At 47.9% G+C, this 27779-nt stretch overlaps 1 protein-coding gene across 3 annotated transcripts; it reads right to left on the reverse strand.

Annotated features, from left to right (window-relative positions):
• Positions 1 to 2292: 2292 nt before the first annotated feature.
• LOC307052111 (organic cation/carnitine transporter 2) lies at positions 2293 to 26053 on the reverse strand (the record flags this gene model as incomplete). Of its 3 annotated transcripts, none has more annotated exons than XM_079702906.1 (10): positions 2293 to 2380; positions 2685 to 2820; positions 4071 to 4253; positions 5788 to 6002; positions 7842 to 7939; positions 9674 to 9800; positions 10994 to 11165; positions 12161 to 12315; positions 18708 to 18811; positions 25661 to 26053. In XM_079702906.1, the coding sequence occupies 10 exons, from the start codon at positions 26051 to 26053 to the stop codon at positions 2293 to 2295; spliced, it is 1671 nt and encodes a 556-aa protein (XP_079559032.1). The 3 variants fall into 3 exon arrangements, with proteins under 3 accessions (XP_079559032.1, XP_079559031.1, XP_079559033.1); XM_079702905.1 differs by having other exon boundaries at positions 7839 to 7939; XM_079702907.1 differs by lacking the exon at positions 2293 to 2380 and having other exon boundaries at positions 2681 to 2820; positions 7839 to 7939.
• Between the last annotated feature and the right edge of the window lie 1726 nt (positions 26054 to 27779).

Genomic DNA, 27779 nt, shown 5'->3' on the forward strand with positions numbered 1-27779 from the left:
TAATTATATTCTGGAGGCACTGTGATGTCAGTTAATCAGGAACTCTGCACAGAACTGGGTGTAAGGAGAGTAGAGAAGTTAACACTGTTGTAGAAACCAAGCTTCCTTCCCTCCCCACCTGAGTTTGATGCTGCTCGTTTTGTTATGCTACACGTTTTTTGAGTTATCTATCCAACCCTGGAGCTTTTTACCCATGTCTCTACACATTCTAGCTCAGATCTCCCTGTGACACATTATATATATCTTGTGCACCACGTCCAATCCCCAGTCCCCTCAGCCCCACCGCTTACTCCAAGTCACTGTTGCAGCAACCAGTTCACACACTCTGACCAGCTTCACCTCAGGCCTGCAGTACATTACTTCTTGCTTTCTATCCAGGGGACAGAGCCTGTTTGGGACTCATCCATGTGCAACCTGGAAATGTGGGAACTGACACCTGTGGGGCTGCCTTTGATGAATGGGGAATGAAGGCCAATATGTAAATGCTTTCCCCTTTCATCATAGTGCAGATGGTTTTGAGATAAATTTCATAAGGCTCCTGAGAAATCCTGGCTGGATGGAACAGTGCCCTTGGTGCTGGCCATCCTGATAATGCATCCTGGTATTGGGTCTCCCTCCTTCCCTGTTTCCTCCCCCTATCCTTTACTTCTGCTCCTTGGACTCTTATTCCCAAATAAATCACCTAACTGCACAGAAGCACTGGCCTCAGGCTCTTCTTTCTGAGGAACCCAGGCTAAGACACTTGTGCAAGAATGCTGCCTCAGTCCATAGTCAATAGAGTGAAGGTCTCTAGTACATGGGGATTAAATTTTAGCTTTAGAGACTAATCATAAACCACTGCTAGAATTAGCCCAAGCTGATATAGAGAAAAGTGATGTGATGGTGTGGCATGGCTCACCAAATTGTGGAAATAAAAGTTATGGGCAGTTGTTATTATTTTAAAAAATCATTTGATTTATTAAAACATCTTCATTTCCCAAGGCACTTCAGTAGCTTTCACAAAAATACTTTTTTTTTTTAACCAGGTGAAGCATATGCTTTAGAAGTACCATGGTAGCATAATCAGAAAACAGAAGACAATTTTACACTGAACACAAAATATCTCCCAATGTTACACCACTGAAGTGAGCAATTCTGAAAGACTGTGAACACGACTTAATTTTCTTCTTTGTAATTTTTTTCCATGATTAAGTTTCATGAAAGCAACACACACAATGATGTCATTTTTGGCACCCACAGAAGTGCTAGTAGCTAAGGCTGGTGAGGCCTTGCATAAGTGGCAACTGTGGACCATTGCCAGAGTGATTCTGGGTTGAAACAAACAAATAAAAGACACAAACCAGGAGGCTAAGGAACCAGCCTTTCCTAAGTCTATTCTGAAGTGCAAATAACTTAAGGAGAAAAAAAGACATAATAACAAACAACAAACAAAACACAATCAAAATCCATATTATAGTTTTGGGAGAAGAGACAAGTTTGCTCGTCTCTCTTTCTCATTGATATACTTCCTTCAAACCATACATCAGAAACCATAGTAACTAGGAGACTTGATTCACATAGCAGTGGAAAACAAGAATAGTAGATTCAGTGACGAATCTCTTATGGGCCTGCACAAGCCCAGTGCTTTGATCAGATGTAAACAAGTCTACCCAATAGTCACTCTGAGTGGCCCAAGAGCTCATAAGTCAATGCATTTGTCTCTGTTCTGTATCTGCTGAGTCCTCTCCATATGAAATACCTCTAGGTTTCCCCAGACTTGTGCTCTCCTACCCTGGGGAAGCAACAATCCCATTTAATATCCTTTGTAACTGAGAAAGTATGAGAAATCAGACTCCCTGTGAAATTACTTCTTTTCCTCTAAAGTGCACCATTAGTGGGAAACAGGGAAAGGATTTTTTGGCAGGGTGAGGAGGTGGAGAACTAGACTCCCAGTTCTATCAGGGGACTTTTCAGGCAGTCTGAAATTAAAATGTAAATTTAGCAAGTGCCTCTCATATTCTTCCAAATCCTACTGGTTCTAGTGACTAGTTAACTTCTTAGGAAGTGCCAAGTCCATTACTGTAATAGTTAGGATTTACCCAAAATTGTCCGTCAGTAGCCATGGTGTCCCTGGAGGGAAGGTGGTGCTCTAGGACCATATGCAGCTGAGTCTGGGTATCCATCCATGAGCAAGGCAGACACAGCATCCACAGAATGAACAGCAAAGACCTTTGCCACTGAAGGACTCAGTGTCTGCACAAGCCACTTGTGACAAGACGGTCTTTCCTCTTTACTTTCTCACTGTAGGTTGTGTTAGAAGCCTGTGTTTTTAAGGACTGTGGGGCTTTCTTCACCATCTTTTAATATCCTTGTGTGGCTTGGAGTTTGCCTGTATTTTATTCTATAACAACAAGCCAAACAAATGTTAGTAACAAATCTTAAAAAGATGTCTACCAGTCTCAAAACAAACAAAAAACGCCCCAGAGCTGAGGTTATCTCACTAAAGGAAAAATATCATACAGCAGATTCTGAAAGGTTTCTTCTTGTCTCTGTACTATCCCAGAGCTGCTACTGCTTTCGAGATGTTCATGGTGACCCAGTCCTATTATGGCTAAACTAGTCCATGGCGTTTCTGAGTTCGTGGGGAACTCTCTGCCAGGCCCAGACCCAGTGCATTAACTTTGTGAAGAAGGAGGCCCCCTTACCCTTTGACCCTTAGCATCTGGTCAATGGTGTCTGGGAGTGGGGTGCCGAAGCTCTCTGGGAGGAACAAGGTGAGGATGGCTGTCAGGATGGTCAGACTCCCCATGAGAATGTAGGGCAGGAAGCGGTCGTACGCACCTGTGGCAAAGCAGACAGAGCCCCAAGCCGGGAGTGCAGTTTGACATGGTCTCTCTCCCTCCCTTTGTGTCCCCAGGACTCTAACAGGGATCATCTGCCTTCTCGGCCTCAGCATCTCCCAGTCTGAGCTGCCATATTGGAATCTGGCACCTAGGCAGGTCACAGAACCCAGAGTTGGCACAGAGCAGCAACACCTCGGTGCAGGGGATGGGTGCAGCCTGGGAGGATGGGGCTGGGCCATTTCTATTCCTATTTCCTTTTTATTGGCCGTGCTGTGCGACATGCAGGACTTAGTTCCCCGACCAGGGATCGAAACTGTGCCCCCTGCACTGGGCGCACTGGACCACCAGGGAAGTCTTAACCCATGGACCACCAGGGAAGTCCCTCTATTCCTATTTTCTAGCCAAAAATAAATAATCAACTAATTAAAAAAAACCCAATGCAGCCAAAAATTAATTAATTAATTTTAAAAAGCACAAAACACCCTATTTCCTAATGCTGGGTTTCCAAGGAACTCAAGGTACGTGTCCAGGGATAGGAATAACTCCTCCACCTCTCCAGATGTGTCACAAACCACTCGATTTGTCTTCAGGCCAGATCAGAAGGTGTTTCTGCTTGTCAGATCTATGTAGCATGTTCACAAAGCACTCTGAGTACTCCCAAGGTAGGTGTCACCCATCCCCAGAGATGTGCCAGCTAGGCATGTGCAGGGGGACAGCAGCTGCCATGAGGAAATAATTCTGAGAAAGATAAAACTGGGGCCCTATTACATAAAATGGTACGAGGCAGATCTTTGCACAGTGTAAAACTGCTGTGTTAAGTGCTTCAAGTTACAGAAATTCTCGGTTCATCAGACCTCTAGAATAGACAACTTTCCCGTCCTGTTCCTTGTAAACTATAATTCCAAGAAGAAATTTCCCCAATTAGTACACTGGCTCCCTAAACGACACTGCAATTTCTTAGGATAGGGGAATTACGTTCTCTGATGGAAGGCCTAGGAAGGCTAAAAGAGAGACAAAAACCCTCCACTCTTGTCAATTTCTAGCTGTCTATAGGTTGTTTTCCACACGAACGCTTCCACCACAGTGCACCCAGACAGGAACCTTCTCCAGGCATAGATTCAGTATTGGATGGACCCCATTTGCTGAGTGTGCTTGCTTTCCTGTTAACAAGCCATCCCCAGGTCGCATTAAAGCCAATCAGTGCTTCCACCCCATCCCTCCTGTGTGTGCTCGACCCACGGGACTCACCAAGGTAAATGAAGTAGGGAGACAGGATGCTGCCCAGGCGGGACGCTGTGGAGCTGACTCCCACGCCCATGTTCCTGACCACCGTGGGGTACAGCTCGGCTGTGTACACGTAGACCATGGAGAAGGCAGCAGTGACTCCAAACTTACCCACCATCACCAGGATGGTAGCCAAATAATACAAGTCTGAAGAGCAAAGGGAAGAAAGTAGGAGAAGGCACCAACCCAAGGCACACTGCTACTAGTTTTTTGCCTGAAACAGACATACTTTCTCCCTGGGAAGGGTCGGGGAGGAAAGTTTCTATAACTTCCTATTGTGGGATAAGGGGCTTATGTCCCTCCAAGTTGATTACTGAGAGGAGGCTGGGACCTGCAGCTGTGTGAGGACATGCTCTTCTCAGCCTAAAGACCACCAGAGTGAGCCCCTCAATAACCCAGAGAAACCTGCTCTCCAGTCCAAAAGTCATTAAAGACATGTCTGTCAGAGGGGGCAGCTGGCACCCCAGAACCTCATGCTGCAGGCACTGTGGAATTAAGGATTTGTGGATGAATGGGAAGTTCAATTATAACTCACTTCACGCTTGCACTCCATGCAACACTTCACAGCGCAGCAGACCCTCAGGAATGATCCTTGGATCTCTCCTGCTCACTGTGCCAATGAGGAGATGCTGTGAGTGGCCTGTGGGTCTCCCTGAGCTCTGGTGTGAACCTCTACATACATTCCTGGGCTCCCAGCCATGCTGCAGTGGGGGCTCTTTCTGTGCAGAGTGTTGCCAGCCTCAGGGGCCCACAAATGATTACCAGAGGTCCCCAAACCCATGACAACTCTCGGTACCATGATGGACATGAGGATCCATAAACCGTTTTATGAATTTTCAAAGAGGGCTGCCTCCCACCCTTCTGTGGGATACCAAGATGGTTTTACAAATAAACTCCTGCTACTGGCCTGTGAGAGCCACGCTATGGCCTGGCCCCGCCCTTTTTCCTCTCCTCATCTCTTACCAAGCGTGCCAGGCTCATTTCCTCCTCAGGGTTTTGGCCTTTGCTCTTTTTCGGCCTGAAATATTCTGCTCCTACACTTTCTCATGGGTTTCTCCATCATTTCATCTGTTTCTGCTCAACTTTCCCCTCTTTAGGGCCACTGTCTGTGACCACTCTATATAAACTAGCTCTCCATTGTCCTTCAGTGTCATCATTAAAGGTAACACAGTCTGTACTATAACAAGCATTTTATTTACTTGTTTGTTGTCTGTCTTCTCAACTGGAGTCTGAGCGCCAGGAGGGCCTGGGGCTCTGCCCGACTCCTTTACTTCTGCACCGTCAGCCCCAAGCACAGTGCCTCCCCCACAGTAAACACTCCGCAGCTACTTACTGAATGAATAAATGACTAAGAGGGGGCCATGTTAAAAAGACATGAGGATGGCCCTCTTTCCTCCCCCTCACTCTACAAAAAAAACACACACACACACATTAACTTGGGTAGAGAGTACAATCAACTGCCAGCCCCACATGGTTACTCTCCCTTCTCCCGCAAAGCCCAGGCCATGATGACTGTCTGGTCCCAGGAGATACTTTCTCTTGATTTGTTGGCTGAAAACACAGATATGCAGATGAGCTGTAATGGCATAATTTTATTCTCTTTATTAATTGGCCGAGACAGTCTGGTAGAGACTGAGTGACTCAATGGATATCCCAGACTGCAGACATGTATGGTACCTACCTGGGGGCACCAGCTGCACGAAGAGAAGAACGCTGCCACCCAGGAAGAGGGCAGTGGCCATGGAATAGCGTCGGGGCAGGTGCTGCAGGAGCAGCCAGGCCAACACATATGCTGGGACTTCAACCACAGCCGAAAGGAAGCAGTTCAAATAGACATCCCCATGCAAGTTAGGAGTGTCAAGGGAAAGCCCAAAATAGCCCACTGATATGGTCATCCTGAAACAGAATGCAGAAAAAAGCTGGAGAAGTGGCATCCACGTGCCTCCCAACCTGGACAACTTTTAAAATATAATTATTGCAGGAAATTCAAAACTATCCTTACCAGGAGGGCAGCAGATTTAACCCTGAGTCTTACTTCTTAGAAAGAAAGATAACTTCCCCCGAGACCAGCGTACCTTCTGGGTCAGAGCACTTTCAGAGCTTTCTAAACAAAGTGTTCCAGCAAAAAGACATATAATTCAGATAGATTCACTTTGTTGGAAAAAAAAAAATCAAAACCCAAAAAAACTCCAACCTGCCTTTCGGCTTTAAAAGTCCTAAGCTAGGGGCTTCCCTGGTGGCGCAGTGGTTGAGAGTCCGCCTGCCGATGCAGGGGACGTGGGTTCATGCCCCGGTCCGGGAAGATCCCACATGCAGCGGAGCGGCTGGGCCCGTGAGCCATGGCCGCTGAGCCTGCGCGTCCGGAGCCTGTGCTCCGCAACGGGAGAGGCCACAACAGTGAGAGGCCCGCGTACCGCAAAAAAAAAAAAAAAAAAAAAAAAAATCCTAAGCTAAAGCACTCACAAAAGCCTACTTCCCTACTCTCTGAACCTCCCAAATCCAACAATTGCAGAAGAAGCTAGGGTATGAGTAAGGAGGCAGATAGCAAGTGGGGTGTGATAAAACTGATGAGATAAAATAAGGAACAATCATTAGGTCAAACATTTAGAGAAAGATCCCTGGCGGACCCTCTGGGGCGACCAGCCAGGAAGAGGCTGGTCAGAAGCGGGTGACCCCAACCCCACCGGACTCATGGGGAGGAGAGGGAGCTCCCAGTGGGCCATCTGCATGCCCCCCGCTGCCCGTGGCCTAGACCCTGTCCCCAGTAGGCATTCTCTCTATTGATGGTCAACAGTCTCTGGCAAACCTGACCAGTATGAATCAGACTGTTTTTAACTCATCTGCAGGTTGAAACCACAGCTGGTACAATCAGGGAAAAGGGCATGTACAGGAGTCCCTGGGAAATCCAGAGCAGGAGGGGTGCCTGGGTGAACCACGGAAGGGTGACTCATCACAGGCTGGCAGGTCTGTGGTGCGCTGGTTTTGTTTGAGGCCGACTCAGGGGCGGTGCACTGCCCTAAGGGATCCCGTGCCATTCCTTGGAAATGGGTGGCTGGCTGCCAAGGCTTGTTGACTCCAGCAATAAGCACTCTGAGATGAAGTCTGCCTTCCTCCCCCGCAGGCTCAGGTAGTCACTTGTAATCCCAAGGGTCTGGCCACTAAGCAAATGCTATCCAGGCACTCGGATGTGTTCCTTCTCTCTGGTAAATCACAGATCCCTCCCTGACACACTTGGTGAAACACCTTGTTAGAAGGAACCTGATGAGGACATGTAGGCCATGGCTCTGCCTCCAGGACAGTCTCCAAACATCCCAGAGGGAGGATGTCCTGCTTCCACATTTCCAGAACATACTTAGCAGCCTCTATAACTGAAAGGACATGGTGTCTTCACTTAGAACTTCTTAAAGGCCTCAGTCACTGTCTGATGCACAGGCAACAGGAACAACTAAACTAGGGATCCAACGTGAACAGCGATTTGCCTTATGACCCGGAGGGATCCCCAAAGATCCCATATCTTACCCCAAAAGCCCCCACAACAGTTTTTGTTCTCCTCTTCTGAGATTCCGTTAAGAACTGGGACATGCCCACTTCTTTAATTACAAGGCACATCCCTGCCACTTTCTGATGACACAGGCTTTCAATTCTGATCTGAGACATGTCTGCAAACGCGAGGCCTGACAGCCACTGCCAGAAGCTTTGTCTGGAGGCCTTAGGTATGTCTCACTTACGCACCACAGAATTATGGACATGATGGTGACCATCCGGATATTCTGGGTTCGGAGCAGATCCAGAATGCTGTGAGACTGCTGTTTCTTGGAGCTTAGGTCTTGTAGCTGCAGGAACAACATGACAAGGGTACGGGACAGAGAGAAGGTTGGAGACTCAGAGACCCAAGAACATACTTGAAACCCTGGCATCTTAGCTTTCTGCATCTCCGAGTTAGGGAGTGTTTTATGTTTCTTGCTTGAAAAGAAGGGTAAGTATAGTGACTATGTCTTGGGCTGCAGAAGGCTTCACCGGGCCTTGTGGATAACAAATTAGTGAACAAGAATGAGGAGGAAAAGTAAGTGACCAGCCCTTGGTGTGATGCAGCCAAGGAGGAGGCCCAAGCTGACTGCCCCCTCCCGGCAAAACCTCCAGCCCCGTCAATGGCCACATTCCAGGGAGGCCTCTGAGCATTCCTTTCCAAGGCTGGCTCCCGGCCCCTCTGGGTCAGAGAGAGAAACTGGCTGTGTAGTTTATTGATATTATATTTTTAAAGAATTAATGTTTTCAGTCCTCATACCATGTAGTTACTGGTCTACTTCCAAGGAAAAAAGTTTCAGATAGAAAAACAGGAAAATTGACCTCAGCTTCACTCTGAGTAACTTCCTATGAAATCTGGCACAGCCAAGGACATTAATAAACCACACATCTAAACACACTGATGTTGCTTTCTTAAGCAAACCCAGCTTTGGAGTTTGTTTTTCCCGAGTTAGCAGTTCAACAAAAGGTCAACTTTTGACTTAATGGATCCCCTGGAATAGCCTCATTTCCACAAAGATGCCAGTGGGACTTACGGTTTCATCCAGACTGACCTCTGCAAAGCTACTGAGGCCACCTCACTTAAAAGCCCTCCCTGCCACCTACCCCTCCCTGAACTTTTGTGCACCAGAGTCCTTTCTAGGATGTGCTGAGTGGGATTTGGTGCTGGGCCACTGCTTAACCGTGAGGCCGGCAGGGCTGTCAGTGGCCAGCAGCCTCTTTGCTGCCTATAATAACCGGTCTCTCTTTCCCAAGCCCCAGGTCTGCATCTGCATGCCTTTGCGCACTGCGGTATGACTGCTGGTGGCTGTTCTCACAGACAGGACCTTGTCTTCCTGTCAGAGCAGGGACACACTCCAGAACCCCATCAGCCAGCAATGACAATTTCTAACCTCTTCGCAGAGGCATGAGACTGAGGAAAACCACTTGCTGCAAAGGAGGTAGAAAGAGAGGGAACAGGAAGGAGAAGCAAGACCCAGGAATCAGGCAGAGCCAGGAAATTACTCATGGCGCCTGAGAACAGGGTTTGCAGAGAGGGGTGGGGTAGGGGGAGGGCGGATATCAAAAAGGACCTGGCTCCAAGACAATACTCAACAACTCCCCGTTGGTGGGCGGAAGGAGACAGGACATTTCTAACTCCAAATCTATTTTTGCTTCATACTTTAGGTACTCGTATTATTTTTTTAAGATGAGAAACAACCTAAGGTATAAGAAACAATGATTTCCCAAAATGCCGATTTCATGAAAGACCTATTAACTCATAAAGAGTTTTTATTATTAAAAGTAATGATTCAACTGTATGATCACTTAGAAAATAATTATTTAAAGTATGAAAACCTAAACTCCATGGAAAGGTGAAGGAGTTTACGCAGTTGGCACCTTCTCAACTTCTGAATTTTAACAGGACCTGCCTTGTGGGCAGCTGGGGCTTGGGCAGGGGGAGAGCTGGGCTCCCGTGTGACGGGAGCGCTTCAGGGCTGTGTGGTCCTACCCTAAAATCATGGTCACCGAGGCCCTCCCACCAGCTCCCGCATGGTGCTCACCTCACTTGGCTCAAAGATGGTTGAGGGTGCAACGATCCCATTGATTTTGGCAGCCCTGCGGATGATCCCCTCTGCCTCTTTAAATCGGCCTTGAGAGATGAGCCATCGGGGGGACTCAGGGATGAACCTGGAAGTACAAGGAGCAATCTCACTGAGGCCTTCCTGTCCCACAGACCAGGTGGAGCATAAGTGGAGGTAGGAAAGGGGGTTTCAGAACCAGAGCCAGGTTTGAGGGATGTTTGGTGTTTCCAAACCAGAAGCTAAGAGATGCACCATACTAGAGCCAGTAAGTGTGAGCTTCTGATTTCACTGAAGTACACAAAATTTAGAGGGGCCAACACACCATGATGGGATTCCTCCCCACTGGCCACCTCCATTTCTGAAGAGTGGTGGTGCCACCTGCTGGACACTAAGTAGACAGGCGCAAAATGGGCTCCTGAAGCTTGGCTTCTGTCATGGGCTGAGCCCAGCCCAGACCCTTACCTTGCCGTACTCCCTTGCTTGTGCCTGGCATCCACAGCAGCTTTTGCACTGGCCTCTTATAGCCTCTAGTTTTTCCTCACTCTCCCCCCTCCCCCCGCCCCACCTTGATTCATCCAATTGACTCTCTGTAAGACACTTAGGTGTTTTGAGACTTTATGGATCTTATTTTCTACCTCACGAGGTAGCCCTTGCCCTTAGGTCATAACTAGGACTCATCTGTACCATCTCTGCTCTGTATCTTCTCCCACTATGCTCTGCAATGCTCTCACATCCAGGTGGACCAGTGATCTCACCGTCCCCACCTGCAAGGGGCGATTCTCGCCTCAGCCCCTCAGCTGTGTTCTCTCTCTCCATATAGAACGGTCTCCTCTCTGCCTGTACAACTTCTATCTTGGAGGCTCAGATGGAGCCTGGTTTCCTCCATCCAGCTACCCTGAGGACTCTCACACGTGCTTGCTCCCTCTTCTCCCGGTGCCTCTGGCACGAGGGCGCGGCAACATACAACCAGAGCCAGGGCCTAAGCTGTCTTGTCCTGCAGTCTGATAGCTTCCTGGAGCTTATGCTAAACTCCATTGTCTCGCAGCTACTGCTCTTTCCTCTCCTTGCACTCCAATCAACCCAGCACAGGGCTGAGAACAAGTCTGTTGATGTCTTGGGGCTGTTTTGTTTTTGGCTTTTCTGAGTATGGAAAAACATTCTGAAACACCTTATAAAGACTTTAGATTTTCTGTCTCTGTGAGCCCAAATGGGGATTTGTGGGTTGCTGCTGCCCCCTAGTGAAGGCCAGAGAGAAGACATACTGCTGGTGGGCGCCACCGGGCACAGGGCCACACTCACCACCACAGCGGGAAGCACAGCATCCCCGGCACCGTCAGCGCCAGCAGAAGCATCCGCCAGTCTCTGATGAAGTGAGCGAACAGCGGCAGCAGCATGTAGCCAAATGCATAAAATATGCACACGCCTAATGTAGAGAATATAATACGAACTGACTTGCCAAGCATTTCTGTTCCTGTTCAAAACAAGGGAGGAGTCATGTTAGTATTTTAATTCCGGTTATTTCCTTATTAATCTTCTTGTGTGTAATTTCCAACATACAGATAAGAAAGCAGGCAGAATTATCTTGAAGCTTCCAAGCCCTAGGGAGGGATGGGATTCTGACCACCTGCTGCGGGTGCCTCCTTGTGGCCTCACAGCGACAGTTCTCTCATGAAACTGTCATCACTTCCTGAAGCCCTATGCTAAAGATGCCACGTGAGGCCTCAAAATTTAATCCTCACTGAGGAAGGAGATTCATTAAAGGGGAAGTCACTATTAAGGCCACACGTGCTGACTATTACGCTTTAAGGAAAAATATTTTATCAACTGTGAAGAGAAACTAATAATCCTTTTAACAATCAACCCAAGAAACCCAAAGACCAATAAGCTAGAGTTAGATGCCTCTGAACAGTGAGACTGGCAACTTTTCAGTGACAGCAGGCCAAAGCCCTGCAGTGTGGACTCAATTAAAACCCTGAAGGTCATGTGAGTAAAGCCCACTCCTATCAATTCATTCTTGCCAGTCGATTTCACTGGCCACTATGTTTTGCAGAAGAGCCAGTTTTCTTCCTTGGTGAGCCTGCCAATCATGGCCCTTGCTCCTCATGTCATGCCTCCCTGTTTCCTTAGCTACCCCAGCCCTGGGCAGAGGCAAGCCCTATTTTTAAGATCTTAGGTGAATTCCGGCAAAATGGCCATCGAGTACTAATGAGATCAAGGTGCCACACCTCGGGGGCCAGAAAAGAACTGGAAATCAGCAGTCAAGCTACTGGGCTGCTGGGGACACAAGGCTGGGCACTTGGCAGACTCAGTTTCCCTGACTACTAATTGGATTCATCAAGAATCCCTGGTCGGTGTTGCCAGAGACCACCTCCCTTGGAGGGACATCACAGCTGTCTCCAGAAAGCGGGTGGTGGGATGATGGTGAAACACAGGATCAAGTACTCGACTCCAAATTGATGGCCATACCCAGGACAAATGCTGCCACATAGTTGGAGATCTGGCCCATGCCTACAAGGAAAAACAGCATGGCAAACATCTCAAAGTTCTTCGAGAAGATCTGCAGGAAGCTGAAGCCAGTCTGCATGCCCATTGTCACAAACAGCACATTCTTCCGACCAAACCTGGGAAAGGAAAGGAGAGTGACAGAGAACCAGCTGGGAGAAGGCAACAGGAATGGGCCCCACCAAGAGGGGCTTTCCCCAGAGTCATTTCAGGCAGGGGTCGCGGACACTGCTGCCAGGGCAGCTGGTGCAGGCACAATCCTGGCCTCTCAGTCCCTATGCTGTTACTCCCCTCCCCACTCACCAGGACCAATGTGGAGCCTGGGCACCAGGGTTGCCCAAAAGGCAGTGCCAGAATTAAGACAGTGATTACAAGGGATTGACACACATTCATTATACTTAAATTCACACATTCATCATTTATTATTTTTTTTAAAAGAGCTGGTTTACTTTGGAGGATGATGGAGAAACAATTCATGATAAATGAAAACTGGTAAATAAAGGGGAAAACATTTGTCCTGACTTTTCTATGTAAACTATGGTGAACAGTTACCAATAACAGATGAGGGAAAGTATCATTTCATAAAAGTATTCCAACTATTAAATGAAACCAAAGTGATAAAACTAGAACATCATCATTTTACAACCTCCGATGAATGAAGAGATATGGGCATTGTGTTTCAATGACTGCTAACATCATAAAAAGAGACACTTGAACATCGCATGACTCCTATAGTCTTTACAAAGGGGCTGAACCTGAATCTGATGAAGTCTCTAGATCCAGCTGCAATCTGCAAGAAATGCAGGGAAAAGAGGAATGTGCTCAATTGTATCATAAGCATACAGTTAGCAAAATTCAAACTGGGAAATTCTACAGGTAGAACAGCCCAGGCAAAGAAATGGATGGAGAATCCATAGGTTAAAGTAGACCAAAAGACATAAAAAAATTTTTAAGTGGGCAAGACTAAACTTGTGTTTAAGGATGTACATTTGGACGATAAAACTACAAAAAACCCACAAGGAAGTGATTATTATAAAAGTCAGGCTAGTGTTTAAGCCTCATTTGTTCTGTGTGGTTTCTGTACCTGTGTTCATTTAAAAATTTTTAAAAATGTTGTTTTTTGGGGATTTGTTTGCTTTTAAAGACAGTGACACAACAAGGAGGAACAAGTCAACCAAGTTCATTCAACCTAGCAGATTCAGCTTGAGTCTGCCCAGGGCTAGCAGACACCCATTTTCATTCAATGAATATTTATTTGAACATCTATTATATACTAGTCACTACGGATGTATTTGAATTAAAAAAAGACACTGATTCTGCCCTCAAGGAGCTTATAGTCTACAGTTGGTGAGACAGACAGTGATCATATTTTAATCGAACAACGACACTGCTGAATGTACAATTACACACTGGAACAAGAGCACTGAAGGCACAGCATCCTGGCCCACAAGGGACACAACAGAGGAACCTATCCTGGACTGAAGGTAGGGGCTGGGTACTTGGGCATTCAGGGAAGGTCTCCCTGATTATGGAACACTGAGACCAGACCCAAAGGAAAAGAAGTTGTTGACAAGGGGGAGTAGGGGAGAGGGACCAAGCTTTCAATGATATTCACAGTACAGTGGGGGAGGCCAATATTAATCATATGGTGTCATCTTTTATTTACCAATTTCTGATAGGAACAAGGAACCAGGGTAATGTAAACCGGGGACCCTAAGGAGGCCGCCTGCGTGGTCAAGGAAGGCCACGGCACGGGGAGGGGGGGCGGGAATTCTTCACTGTGACTGTGAGGAGAGCACGCGCAACTGTGGCTAGAGGGGCATGGTGAACACGAAGGGCAGCTGTTCAGCAGAGGGTGGCAGGAGCCAGACTGCACAAGACCTTCAGCCACGGTAAAGAGTTTGCTGCTTCTTCCCATTACAACAGGGTTTTGTTGTTTTTGATGATATTGGCATCTAGTCGATAGAGGCCAGAGATGTTCTAAACATCCGAAAATGCCCAGGATAGTCTCCCACAACAAAGCAGTCTCTGGCTCAAAATGTCAACAGTGCTGACGTTGAGCAACCCTGACCTAAAAGGAGGCTCCCCTGCGTTGTCCTGTAACAACAGTGCCCTGCACGCCAACCAAGGGGAGGGCCCTTCCTACCCTGCTTTCCCTTCCCAAGGGCTCCCTGGAGAGTAGGGAAGAGGAAGACTCAGGGGACCCTTACATTGCAATAGTCCTTGGCAATCCAGGGTTGGGGCCACAAAACACTCACTTTTTTTTTTAGAAATATTTGTCTATTTTTATTCTTTGATATTTATGCATAAATTGGACATTTGTAAAATATAGAAAAGCACAGAGAAGAAAATAAAAATCAGCTGCATTCTCTGATAGCCACTAACATTTTTTTCTCTGTTTTTTAAAAATGAAGTAGAGTTGATTTACAATGTTGTGCTAATTTCTGCTGTATAGCAAAGTGAGTCGGTTATACACATATAGACATTCTTTTTTTATATTCTTTCCATTATGGTTTAACCCAGGAGATTGGATGTAGTTCCCTGTGCTATATAGTAGGACCTTGTTGTTTATCCATTCTAAATGTAATAGTTTGCATCTACTAACCCCAAACTCCCAGTCTATCTCTCTCCCTCCCCTCCTCGCCCTTGGCAACCACAAGTCTGTTCTCTAGGTCTGTGAGTCTGTTTCTTAGATAGGTTCATTTGTGCCATATTTTAGATTCTACATATAAGTGATATCATATGGTTTTTGTCTTTCTCTTTCTGACTTAATTCACTTTGTATGATAATCTCTAGTTATACCCATGTTTCTGCAAATGGCATTATTTTGTTCTTTTTTATGGCTGAGTAGTATTCCATTGTATATATGTGCCACATCTTCTTTATCCATTCATCTGTCGATGGATATTTAGGCTGTTTCCACGTCTTGGCTACTGTGAATAGTGCTGCTATGAACATAGGGGTGCACGTATCTTTTTGAATTATAGTTTTTCCAAGTATATGCCCAGGAATGGAATTGCTGGATCACATGGTAACTCTGTTTTTAGTTTTCTCAGGAACCTCCATACTGTTTTCCATAGTGGCTGCACCAACTTACATTCCCACCAACAGCGTAGGAGGGTTCCCTTTTCTCCACACCCCCTCCAGCATTTGTTATCTGTAGACTTTTTAAGATGGCCATTCTGACCGGTGTGAGGTGGTACCTCATTGTAGTTTTAATTTGTAAGAAATGCTCACTTTTAAAGTCTGTCAACAAAAGGTCAAACACACACATGCCTACAAAAATAGGAAATACCAGCTACTTCCTCCCAGAGTTGTGCCTCTCTTCTATTTCTGCACATAGAGGTAACTCAATGACGTCAGATAAAATGCTTTGACAGCCCAGGATTATTTTAATTGCTTTTGACTTTTTGGCTTATTCATATTCCAGCAAGGAGTCCTATATAAAAAGTTGATATTCTAGACAACCCTGGAGGGCATGAATCCACTGCCGTTAGGTAATCTGTTTGGCTTAGGTTTTTGAATTGGCTCACTTAGGAGTAAACTATCCATCCCACAGAGCCCTGGGCCTTCCAAGGGGGTGCAGACAAGCTTGAGGGGTGGTGTAGGGAGCTGAAGGTAGGTGCTGTAGCCAGAACAGCCACATTTTTAGCTATTTCATTTACTGAACTTAAACGATCCTATTTAAAAGACGAAGTCTGCTGGCAAAAATTTTTTTTAAGGTTTGAGAAACCCTGTACTAGCCCTTCTAAAGACTAAGGTGGTCCTCAACATACGCACCAACTTTGTTTCTACTGTTTCCTCAGGAGCAGATCTTTGGGAACTTAAACACTTTCCTCAGGTAATCGTGGTGTTACATGGCTCTGAGGCCAGCCCACAAAGATCTCCCTACCCCATGACACAGCTGACCAGAAAAATGCACTGAGCTTCAACTCTGTAACTGGGGTACCTCCTCCTAGTCTTTCACATGAAGGTAATTCCTCTGAGTCTCAGCTGCCACCCAACCCTGTGACAGGGGGATTCCCACTACCCCTCTGGGAGGGCCTCTAAGCTCCGTCCAGGGCACGTCCTCCTCTCACTCTATACTGTTCCCAGGCAATCTCATCCACTTACGGGGCTTTGATGAGGGTTCTATCAACTGACAATTCCCGAACGTGTTTCTCCAGCCCAAACCTCCCATGGAGCACCCTATCCATACATCCAACTCCATACTCCATTCCTCCTATGAGAACCCTAAGTCTCATAGTTACCCCAAATTCAGTATGTTCAAATTGAACTCAACATCTTCTCCTACAAACATGTTCCCCTTCCAGAGTGCTTTGTCTTAGAGAAGGGTATTGTCATTTACGCGGCTGTGCAGGCCAGAAGTCTCCCTCCCCTCACTTCCCATGTCCAACTCATAGCCAAGTTCTGTTGGTTTTACCTCCTACCACTCCTCCCCATGTCTACCGCCCTCAGCCTAGTCGAAGCCACCTTCATTTCCTGCATAAATGATTGTGATAACCTCTTAATTGGTCTTTCCACAATCCTCCTTGCTTCCTTTCAATCCTTTCTACACAAAGCTATTGAACAACTTTGTAAAAATGCAAATCTGAGGATGTCACACTCTCAAAAGCTGCCCACTTCTCTGTGACAAAAGCCCAGACCCCTGTCATCTGTTAAGCCCGGCCTGCTCTTCTGCTTGGGCCTCAGCCTGCCTCCCTGCTTTGTCTCTATACCACTCTCCACACCCCCACCCCCCACCCCCCGCCAACACTTTCTTCCAGCTCCTAAAGTGTGCTATGCCTTTGCTTGAGTCTAGGCTTAAGTACTCTTGGCTCTCTTGCCCAGAACACTCTTTCCTCTCTTCACCCCTTTAGCTAGCTAATTTCTACTCATCTTTCAACCCCCAGCACATGCTTCAGTGCTTCACCCTCTCAGGTCTCCTCTGTCAGACCCTCTCTGAGCACCCTGTACTTCTCCCCTGTATCACTTACCACCACAAAGGATAACAAGTACTTCCCTCAATTCTTTGTTTAATACATTCTGCCTTCCTAGAAGGCAAGTTCTAGAAGAGCAGGCACCTAGAACAGTAGTCCACACGAAACAGAGGATCAGGACTCTGGGCCCGAATCCTAGCTCTGCCACTTGCCAGCTGTGTGACTCTGGGCAAGTCATTTAATTCCTCTGGGCTTCATTTTTCCCATCTATAAACTGAGAATAATAATGCTTCCCACATCATAGGGTTATGAAGATTAAATTATTTGTTGTTGTTGTTGTTTTACTTGGTATACAGTGCTCATAAGAGTGAATGGCACATATTAGATGCTCTGTGTTTACTAAATAAACATAAGTAATCAGCTGATGCTTGCTGCTAAGTTAAGGGTCTGGGGAAGCAAAGGCCTTTCCCCTAAAGCGGTAAGTGTCTCAGGCTCATCTAGAATCATCAGTCAGTGGTCACAGTCTACTTAACTCTTTAATGCTCACTGGTGACTGTGCATTAAAAATCCCTAGATGACACTCTGGAAAAGACAAATCTAGTGAGAAATGCACATATTTCTTATGAGGAAAGACTTCTCAGGTAACGACATTAATCCATAGATGCAAACATGCCAAAACATCACTCTGCATGTGTGCCGCAGGATAAAATGGCTGTATTCTTAAGGCAGGATGACATTCTCACCCTGAACTTCTCTATTAGAGACTCCCCCTGCTGGGACGATGCTGGGACTCCTCTCCACTGGGTGACCCAGTGTGGCCAAGGACCTTGCTGAAGGCTGCTCTTCTTGCCATGGGCTTCACTCACAGACCCTGAAGCTCTGGGGTAACAAGACACAATATAATAAACCCCTCTGAGAAGACCATGGAAACTATGGAACTGTTTTCCCCAGAAAAATGCTCACATACAATCTCTAAAATTTTGTATGGGATTTCCAGAGGAGATGAACTCCCTAAGCCATGGACTTTGAGTTAAGAGCCTTGGAATTACACAAATAACCTGGTTATGGGTCAAAACAGCACACTTCCTGATGGCTGAGAAATACCATAACCACAAGCCTGTTAGAAAAAGGGAATCAGCCCTGTGGACATAAGAGCTCTGCCCATCACACTGCCATTGGCTAGTGAGACCTCTCACCTTGAGGAAAGAGCAATGGTTTTGGGAACACAGAGGCAGCCATCTAGGGAATGCCCTAAGATCTACAACACAGCTGACATGCGTGTGTGTGGTGTCTCCCTCTCCTAAGCTTGAAGACGCCAAAGAGTTATGCTCACCTAGGGAAGGCCAGCCAGGCAGTGCAGAAGTAAATTGTGGCATATTTCCTGGCCAACTGGATCATGTATACACTCGGCTGAGGTTGTTTCGCTCAGCAAGCATTAGTGAGAGGGGGTTGCTGGCTCTCTTTACTTGGTCTGGAGTCTATACTATAGATGTGCCTTCGCCTTTTAAAAACACACAGCCCTGGGCTGAGAGAACACGACCTTGCTCTGTGCCGAGGTGCTCTGCAGCTGCAGGAGTAGACACCCACCTTACCTGTCTGAGAGCTGCCCCGAAATGAAGGAGCCCACCAGCACACCCCCGAAAAACAAGGAGACCGTGAGCGGGGCCTTCCAGTCGTCCTCACACACCAGGTTCCACTGAAAGAGGAGCAAAGGGATGTATCACTCACTTCTTTTTAAAAATGTTTTAAATGTAAGCCTTCTTGGAAAATGAAATCAGAACATCCTGCATCCCTGCATGCTCTGTTTACATTACCACAAGGGTGTGTGAGCTCACTGAGGCAGGCGATGGCTCATCGGGCAGCAAGGCAAAGAGCAGGTTTCCCCTCACAGGGAGACTGACTATCCTGTTTTTCACAGCTCTTAGCCTCATTGTTTTGCTACCAATCTAAGACGGGGAGACACGCTGGGAGCAAGTACTCTGCCCATGTGCCAACCCAGGAGGAGGCGAGGCCTTTCACGGTCGCTTCTAAGGACATGGGCTGAGGCTGGGGCTGTGGGTGGGGCAGGGCACCCTTTCAGTGGGGTTCAGGTCATTGGCAGGGGTGGCATAGGAGTGGTTCTGGAGCAGAGCCCTGCAGCTCTAAGGGTCAAGGCTTCCAGTGAGGGATTGAGGCCAGAGGGCCTGGTATGCACCATCTGGATCTGCTCCTTCAGCTCTGCTCAGGCCTCAACTCTGGGCCAGTGACCCCTGGGTCCTTCTGCTGACATTTAGAGCTGGGATCCCTGATGCTGTGCCAACACTAGGCCCAATTACAGCCAAGAGCTCTGAGCTGGGAGTCAAGAAGCTGTGTTTTAGCTTCTACTCTACTGTTAACTAGTTACCCAGCCTCAGGCAAGATTTTTCCCCTCATTGTGCCTCAATTTCCCCATTTGTGAAACAGTGATGGTGGGGGGGACAGGCTACAGTGCTTGAGGTTCCCAGTACCCAGTGTAGAGTTCCATCTCTAGTTAGCACGGAAAGAGGTCTATGGGCATGGGGAAGGACCTGAACACGCAGACATTAGGTTGCTCCAGCCTAACAAGGGCCAAAAGAAGGAAGAAAAACCAAAATAGGAAGCTTGGTGGTTCCCAGAAAAATGTTTCCCAGAACAGAGAGATGGTGCTCAGTAGTAACCAAGAAGGCCGCCTTCTAGGGAATTTAGACCCTTGCTTGCCTGGCACCAGGCTGCAGGCCTGCCCTCCATGGAGCCTGCTGGCTCCCAGGAAGTGTGCGGCTTCCAAGAATAAAGCATCTCTTTCAGGCCAGGGTCAGAGGGAAAAGCAAGTCTGCTTTTCGGCCCTGCTGGGCAGTGTGTGCACAGTGCCTCCAGGCACAGAGTGGGTCGGAGGGCAGCCCTTAGGGTGGACACAAAGAACCCCTGCAGCTGATGATAAGAGCCACATAGCTGGCTCTCCACTCTGGAACAAGCATGCACGTTGGATGGACTGAGAATGGGGTGGTGATCCTTCTTCTAGAAGAAGCCCAGACTAGCAGAAGACAAGCAAGGAGCACCAAGGCCCAATCACTCAGGCTATGGCAGCCTTCCCACCTCTGCAGCCTCAGCCGTGCCAGCACCCAGATACCATCTCCCTTCTAGGAGGGTGAGTGCTCCTAGGGCAGCCCCCAACCAGACAGGGCTGCTGAAGTCAGGATGGGAGTAGCAGGGGAGTCAGAGCTGAGGGACTTGGTGATGGGGTGCTAGCCTCTGGGGGTGTTAGGCAGAGCTTCAGGACCAGACTATGCCTATTGCTGCTCTTGAACATGATGTGATCTATTCCCACCTAGCATGCACTACTTTTGTAGCGACAGAGATAAAAAAAATGAATAGAGTCAGTAGCTGCTTCTCAATAGGTCTCTCGTGAGGGTTGGGGACTGATATGGCTGCGCTAGACTAGAAACCCACAGGGGCTTCTGCAGTGAGTTCTGGGGTGGAACCCCACCCCCTCCCCATGCCAGGTCCCCCAATATAGGCTTCTAGGGACTTCTGGACTGGCAAGGCCAGGTGCCACCTGGAACCAGGTCAGACTATGCTCTGTAGGAGACAAGGTGACTGTAGTGCTCATCTTGGATTAGGTCCCCAGAGCATCTCTCCGGCTCCTGCAGCCTCACCACCGCCACTTGGTCCAGCCTGTCCCTACTCTGGGCAAGCGTGCAACTACTTGAGGTAACTGGGCTCTCTATCCACTACTGACATTTCTCAACAATTCTCACAGCCTGGCTTTGGGCCCTCCAAAAGCATGGGTTAACACTTCTTTCCTCCTGGCCACAAGGGGCCTGTGAGTAGGGTCAGGAAAGGTAACAGGTCTCAAAAAATGAACAGAAGGGCAGGCATGGGCTAGGTCCCACCCAGCCAACCCATCCACTTACCTGTCAACCACCAGATGGACTGCAGTGGGCTCTTGGACTTGGCCTGACTCCTCCTTAAGCGGACGGTGGGGGGGGGCGATGAGAAGCCCATAGAGTCCAGGCTATGTACCCCGGGCTTGTTGTGTTTATAGAGGAATATAGTATTTCTACACTGAGCTCCTGGCTTGGCAGCTGCGACTAAAGCAGCTACAGACCAGCTCATTGATGCTGCCACTTGGTACGAAGGATGGGCTGTACTGGCTGATGATAACAGGGATCAACCTTAGAACTAAATGTGTAGGTTTAAGATTTAGGTCATGAGTCTAGTATCCTTACCCCTCAGCTGGGTTAGCTATGAAAGCAGGCACAAACTGAAAACATCTGGGAGTAACCCTTGCAAGAAGCCTAGACTTGCCACCCTTCCTGGTCAGAAATGTGCCTTTCTAGTGGTGTTGTCTTCATGGATATATATGTGTATATGTATGTATCTATATTTATATCTCTATCTCAGAGCTTTTCCAACTATATACTTTAGTTATGTACAGTTTGTTTTATGTCATTTATACCTCAATAAAGCTGTTAAAATTTTTAAGAAGAAAGAGAAATTGTGTCTCTTGCACACAGTATGTAATTGGTGCTACTTCTCAGTTATGGGAAGTAGAGAGATGATGTAGTTCCCTGGGACTAAATGTCCTTACCTGTGAGTTGGCTGGAAGAAAAAAGAGATAGGGCCTGTGCCCACAGGGCAGAAGCTCTTCCCAGAGATGTACCTAGGCTGACCGCATGAACGGTCAAACACACTGGTAAGCACTACCTGTTACTGAATGCCATGTATTCTACACACATTTCATCCTGTCTCCTGCTGCAATTAACAGTGAATCCTTGCCCCAAGGCTGTCAGGGCAAGGAGAAGAAGAAGAAAAAGAATTTGCTACCATATCCTCTACAAAGCCTGGCAGTGCCCCACAGAGGAGAGGCTCAGTAGCTGTTTGGTACCTAGGTGAGTGAGTGAATAGATGAATAAAACGACAGTCAACCTTCCGAACCATATTATCCCTTGGGTTTAGTCCTTGGGCTTGGCTGCCCAAAGCCCAGATGAACCCTGAGCTTCATTCTCTAGAACAGATTATGTTCCTTTCTCCCTCACACCTTCTCTGTGACAACTGTCAGAACTTTGACCCAGGATGTCGGTTCTCAGCTAGCTAGAGAGACTATCAATCTGACCACTCATGGCCAGATGGGTCTGTTGTGACTGTACACGCACAGGGCCCTTCAGGGACCCAGCAAGTGGCTTGCCATGAGCTGCAAAGGCAGGGAAAAGGGTCTGCGCTTTCCTAGAGTGAGGGAAGTCAGCAAAGGCGTACCAGTGAGGCACAGTCTCCAGGTCTTTTTGGTCTCCCCACCCCAGAGTCAGCCTGGGGCCTGCCTCCCAGGTCGATGTGGCTTTTTCTTCAGGTGGACGTGGAGATAACAGTGGGGGCTCTCCTATTTTCCAAGACTACATGCGCATAAGGCTGATGGAAAAGCTGGTCCAGAAAAAGAGGTTCTCCAGGACAACAGGGAGTAAAAGTGTTGCAAAGGGCCAGGGCAGGGGGCTTCTGGGAAGCAGAGACTGGCAAGGAGCAAGGGGACGCAGAGGACTGCTGGGTTTTGGCTGAAGAGACCCCACGTCATGGGTGCCAGAAGAGTTAGAAGTTTCTAAAGGAAACTTTCTGGCCACAGGCTGTGCTATGGAGACACCAAAAAGCAGGTGTCTCAGACCCAGGCAGCCTGAGAAATCACCCAGGTTCCCCGAGAAGGAGGCAGTCCTGGGCCAAGAAACACTCAGGTATTGCAGCAGCACTGCACAGTGGGGTGGCTGATTCCCCAGCACTCCAGGGGTGACTGAAGGGCTAGAGAAGGGGCTAGCCTAGAAGCACATGGACCACCAAACTATTCCTGAAACATGGGAGAACCACCTTTCTCACCTCATAAATAGTGTCCCCTTCTTTCTGCCAGTCCCAATGCCTTGTTGCAGATCCACGCAGGGGTAAGCCCCAGTTTGTGGAGTGGGGGATTACATTTACTTTAAAATATTCCAGTCAGTGCCTTTCAACCACCCCTAAGTTTCCCTTCCATAAGTTAAACTTGTCCTTTTCTTCTTCAGTTCTCACACTTTAGAGAAGATTTCAAAATTATTCATTAATCCATTCAATAAAAATTTTCCTAAGTATCCAATCTGTATCCAGCATTAATGTTAGGACTTGCAGGAGATACAGAGATGTTAAGTCTACCACAAAGTTTAGTACTACATGTGCATATGTTAACCCCAACAAAGAAAAAAAATCGAACAGGGGACCTGAGGTTTTCATTTTCTGCTGAAAAACATGAATAGGAATTCAATACCAGTGTACTTACAAACAGTTCTATGATTTGGGGCAAAGGGCAGTCTTGGAGACATTTAGCAGGCACAGGACTAGCTGCAACGGTCAGCAGGCCAGGTCCAGGTTGAAAGAAAATGGGCCTTAGAAAAATGGAGCTCTCAGAATGTTAATGCAACGGCTTCCAACAGTGACTGTTCACCAGAAGAGAACAAGTGGCCTTGAACTTAAAAGTCTGGCATTCCAGCATCCTCAAACAAAGTGCTAAGTAATATATTAATCTTGTCTCCCTGCAAAGACTGACAACCTGAAAGTAGGTGAAAGGGCACATAGCTCTTACAAAACTGTTAAGACAGCTAAAGAAATTGGCTAAATATATGAGGAAAGGCTGCAATTGGCAGCAACATAGCTCAAGGACCCTTCTGGAAGAGTCGGCCTTTGGGAGCTCATCAGTGCCATCGCCACTCTCAGCCGAAGGCATGATGGGGGCAGCAAAGAAAGAGCAAATGACTAGAGTAAGTTGGGGACCACAGGGGTTAGGGAAAAATCCTAAGAAATGCCATGAGCTACTTCTGACTTCACTGCCTTTTCCTTCCACAGGCAGCCAGAAGCAGAATTTGCAGGGACTTCTGAGTCATGGAGTGTGGCTTCCCCTCCGTGTTCTTTGCCTGCAATCTGAGGAACAGCCTCTACTTTCACAATGCTCACTGGTTTCCAGGAGGGTGACAGACTCACTTGTGAGGCTAGGACCAAGGATTTGTGATGACTGGAAGTTTTCATACTCCATGCACTCGTCAGCCACAAATCACAGTCAGCTACCTCCAATCAGTACCTCTTTTCTCAAGTAACAATGCCTGAGGACACTGGAATGATGTCACTTGCTCAGAGATCCCAGTGGGGCTCTTCTCTTACTCCTACTACATACATGTGGAGTAAGGAGGCACAGATGCTGGGGACAGCAAGTGTCCAAACATTCAAAAAACAACACACACACACACACACACACACACACACGTCTGTTGGAGCAGCACTCAAGACTCCCTTGAAGGGTGACAACCCCCAGAAGCAACACACACAGGGTCTCCAGAACCCCTGTAAGCCCCTTTGAGGCTCAAGCGGGGTTTGATGCCATACCAGGACCTGTGCACCCTTCCCTTCAGCCTCTTCTCTGTGAACTCTGCCCTCCTGCCAGGTTGTTTCTTGCTGTTCCAGACTTTGCATCTGCTGAACTATATACCCCAGACTCACTGAGAAGCCTCCTCCTCCAAGAAGACTTCCCTAATCCTTGAACCCCTGATCCTTACACTCAGTGAACCCGGGCACCCTGGAGCCTATCAAGGAGTGCTCTTTTCAATGTCCTGCTTGCTCAGTTCTGCTGAGACTACAGGGAGTTAGAGTGCCAGTGTCGGAGTACGATGCAAAGCACATCCACATGCATCGATAAACATCACATCATACATCCAACTTTAATGACTGCAAGGTCACCAGGGGACAGACAAGGCCACCCAAAAGGAAAATCCAAGAGGCTGGGGCATGAGAAAGGTTTTCCCCCTGCTTCCTATGAACTAAGGTTCTAAATTCTAAACTAAGGTTCTTTAGTTCCTATGAACTAAATCTGGCTAAGGACATTTCCTTAGAATACCCTAAAACATTCCAGGTCAACAAGTAACCCTGAATGGATCTTCAGATGCATGAATCCTTAAAGGCTAGTAACTAACCCTGAGCAAAAGGTAAGCAATTCTTTACGGGGAATGACCAGACAGTCATTTGGGGGTGAAGGTGGGTGGGGAAGTAGTAACTGGAAAAAGGAGCAAGAGACAGTTTTATAGCCATGCTTCCTTTAACTTAAAAAGTTTGAGAAAGTAGAGGGGCATTTCCCCTCTCTCTGAATAGATGCCAAAAGGCTGGAGGAAAAATGGTGACAGCTCCTTGGCCCAAGCTCTAGCTCTAGTCCTCAGCATTCCCACCCCCGTCTAAAGTCTCTGACTACTCAGAATCTTAGAGTATCTACAAGGAGTCGCCAGGGCCTTCTTGGCTTCCTCTCCAAGATAGCTAACAGAATGGGCGGCCAGCCTGACACCCGTGCTGCGATGTCCATGATCTCTCTGGAAGTCACCACGAAAAGTTCTCCGGAGCCACCTGGCTGGACGATGGCCATCGCCAGTGTGTAGTGTGAGTCCCAGAGAGGGAGTGACAGCATCCAGCGCGCACCTTGGCGGGTGGAGTGCAGGACCTTAAAGACTGTTAAGGTCCTGCCTACTCCCCGGTCCCAGGCCCCGGACGCGGATCTGGTACCCACCTCGGTCACGATGGTGGACAGGTAGATGTCCTGGTTGAACTCCCAGCCATCCAGGCAGCCCTCTTGCTCCAGCTGCTCCAGGTTCACGTCGCGCCCCGGCTCCAGCCCGAGCGCCGAGAAGTTGACGATCGTCGCGAGCCGGTAGCGGCGGCAGCTGTGAGGCACCTCGCGGCCGTCCTTCAGCTGCAGCGGGAGACTGTGGTTGCGCCACACGCTGCTCAGGTTCGCTGTGTCAGGCACCCGACAGTGGTGCTCCGGGGTCGCCGTGAGGAACACGGACGACAGGCCGTTGAAGCCGTTGGGGATGATGCTGACGCTGAGCAGGAAGAAGATGAGGCGCTGGAAGGGGCCCCACTCGCCCAGGAAGGCGGTCACCTCGTCGTAGTCCCGCATGCCGCCCTCAGTTGCCCGCATGCCGCCCTCAGTTGCCCGCACGGCCGGGGGTCGTAGGACGCGGCGGCGCGCGGGGGCAGGGCGCGGCGTGCGCGTGCGCGGTGGACCCGCACTGCGCGATCGAGAGTGAGTCGGACCAGGGAACCTGCCGACTGAACGGGGTCACAAGCTCCCGCCGCCGCCGCTGCAGCCCCGCCGAAGCGACCGGCCTTACATAGTGCGCAAGGCCGGGGCGGGCTCTGGGCCTGAGCCTCCAAGCCCGCCCAGGCCGCTGGTGGTGCGGCGCGGACGGGGGCGGAGCTGGGCCGCGCGTGACGGCGGTGGGCGGGCCCGGGCCGCCGCGCGCACCTGGGGCTCGGGCCGGGTCTCTGCTCCCGGGTGGAGTCGGCCTCGGCGGCCCTCGGTGGGTCCATCCTTGAGTTTACATCCGAAGGAGCCCTGGCTGGGCTGAGGAAGGCCGCGAGACTCGTGACCTCGGCGGCGTTTGAGGCCGAGCTCGCTGGCCCAGCGCGGAGCCCGGGCGAGCCGGAAGCTAGGCTCAGGTATTAAAAATACTGCATCGCCCCCCCGCCTTGCCGAAGCCAAAAGGGGCACTGTGACTGGCCCAAGGTCTCGTTGCTAGTTTACTGCCCTTGACATCTCCCACTTTTGTAAGAGTGACCAGGATTATCTTGAAACCGGAGCCATTAACTACCCCAATGGGGAGCCTGGGAGCAAGGACTTAATTCTAATCCAAATGCCCTTTTCATATTTTGGTCTGTAACAAGCCCTTTTGTTGTCCTTTAACTTCAAACAAATGTAAAATTTTAACTTCGAGATTATTGACGATCCCAGCCTAGGATTAAATGTTTCCCTCAGGTTAGTTATTTCTGCACAGAGTTAAGAGTTGAAGGGTAATTCAAAAAAGCAACTAGGTGATTCTAAAGCTTCACTGTCCAATAGAATAAGTAGCTACATTTGTAATTTAAATTTTTCTAGTAGTCATGTTAATAAAGTTACCAGATTTAGCAGATAAAAGTATAGGTCACCCATTTAAAATTTGAATTTCTGATAAATAACGAAAAAAAATTTTTTTTTTTTTTGGCCTTGCCATGTGGCTTCCGGGGTCTCAGTTCTCCCACCAGGGAATGAACCCCGCCCACGCCAGTGAAAGCCGGGAATCCTAACCATCAGGCCACCCAGAACTCCCAAACAACAAATAATTTTATACTAATAAAATATGCACAGGGACGTATGAAATTCAGATGTATTGTGTAGGGCAACCTTACATAAAGTCAAAAGAAATGGGTGAAATTAATTTTAATAATATATTTAATCCAATATATCCATAACATTATTATTTCATAATGTAATCAATATAGAATTTATTGAAATATTTTACATTCTTACATAAATAAGATCTTATATTTTTAAAATTTTCATACTAAATCCTAAGAATCCAGTGTGCATTTTATAACACATTTCTCTTTGTGTTAGCCACACTTTAAGAGCTCAGTAGCCACATGTAGCTGTGGGCTATCTTATTGCACAACACTGTTCTAAGGCATTTAAGAACTAGGGTTGCTAAATTTAACATTGGAGCATTTTCCTTTTTATAATAATAGTGGCTTAGTGATCAAAAGAGAACTAAGTGCACACTTTTAAATGTAATCTGTTGGATAAACTATTTAATAGTGATTGTATTCTACACTGAAAATAAAAATAGAGAGGGGGAAGCTAACCTTGC

Source organism: Hyperoodon ampullatus (genome assembly GCF_949752795.1).
Source record: "Hyperoodon ampullatus genome assembly, chromosome: 4".
In the NCBI taxonomy this organism is placed as follows: Eukaryota; Metazoa; Chordata; class Mammalia; order Artiodactyla; family Ziphiidae; genus Hyperoodon; species Hyperoodon ampullatus.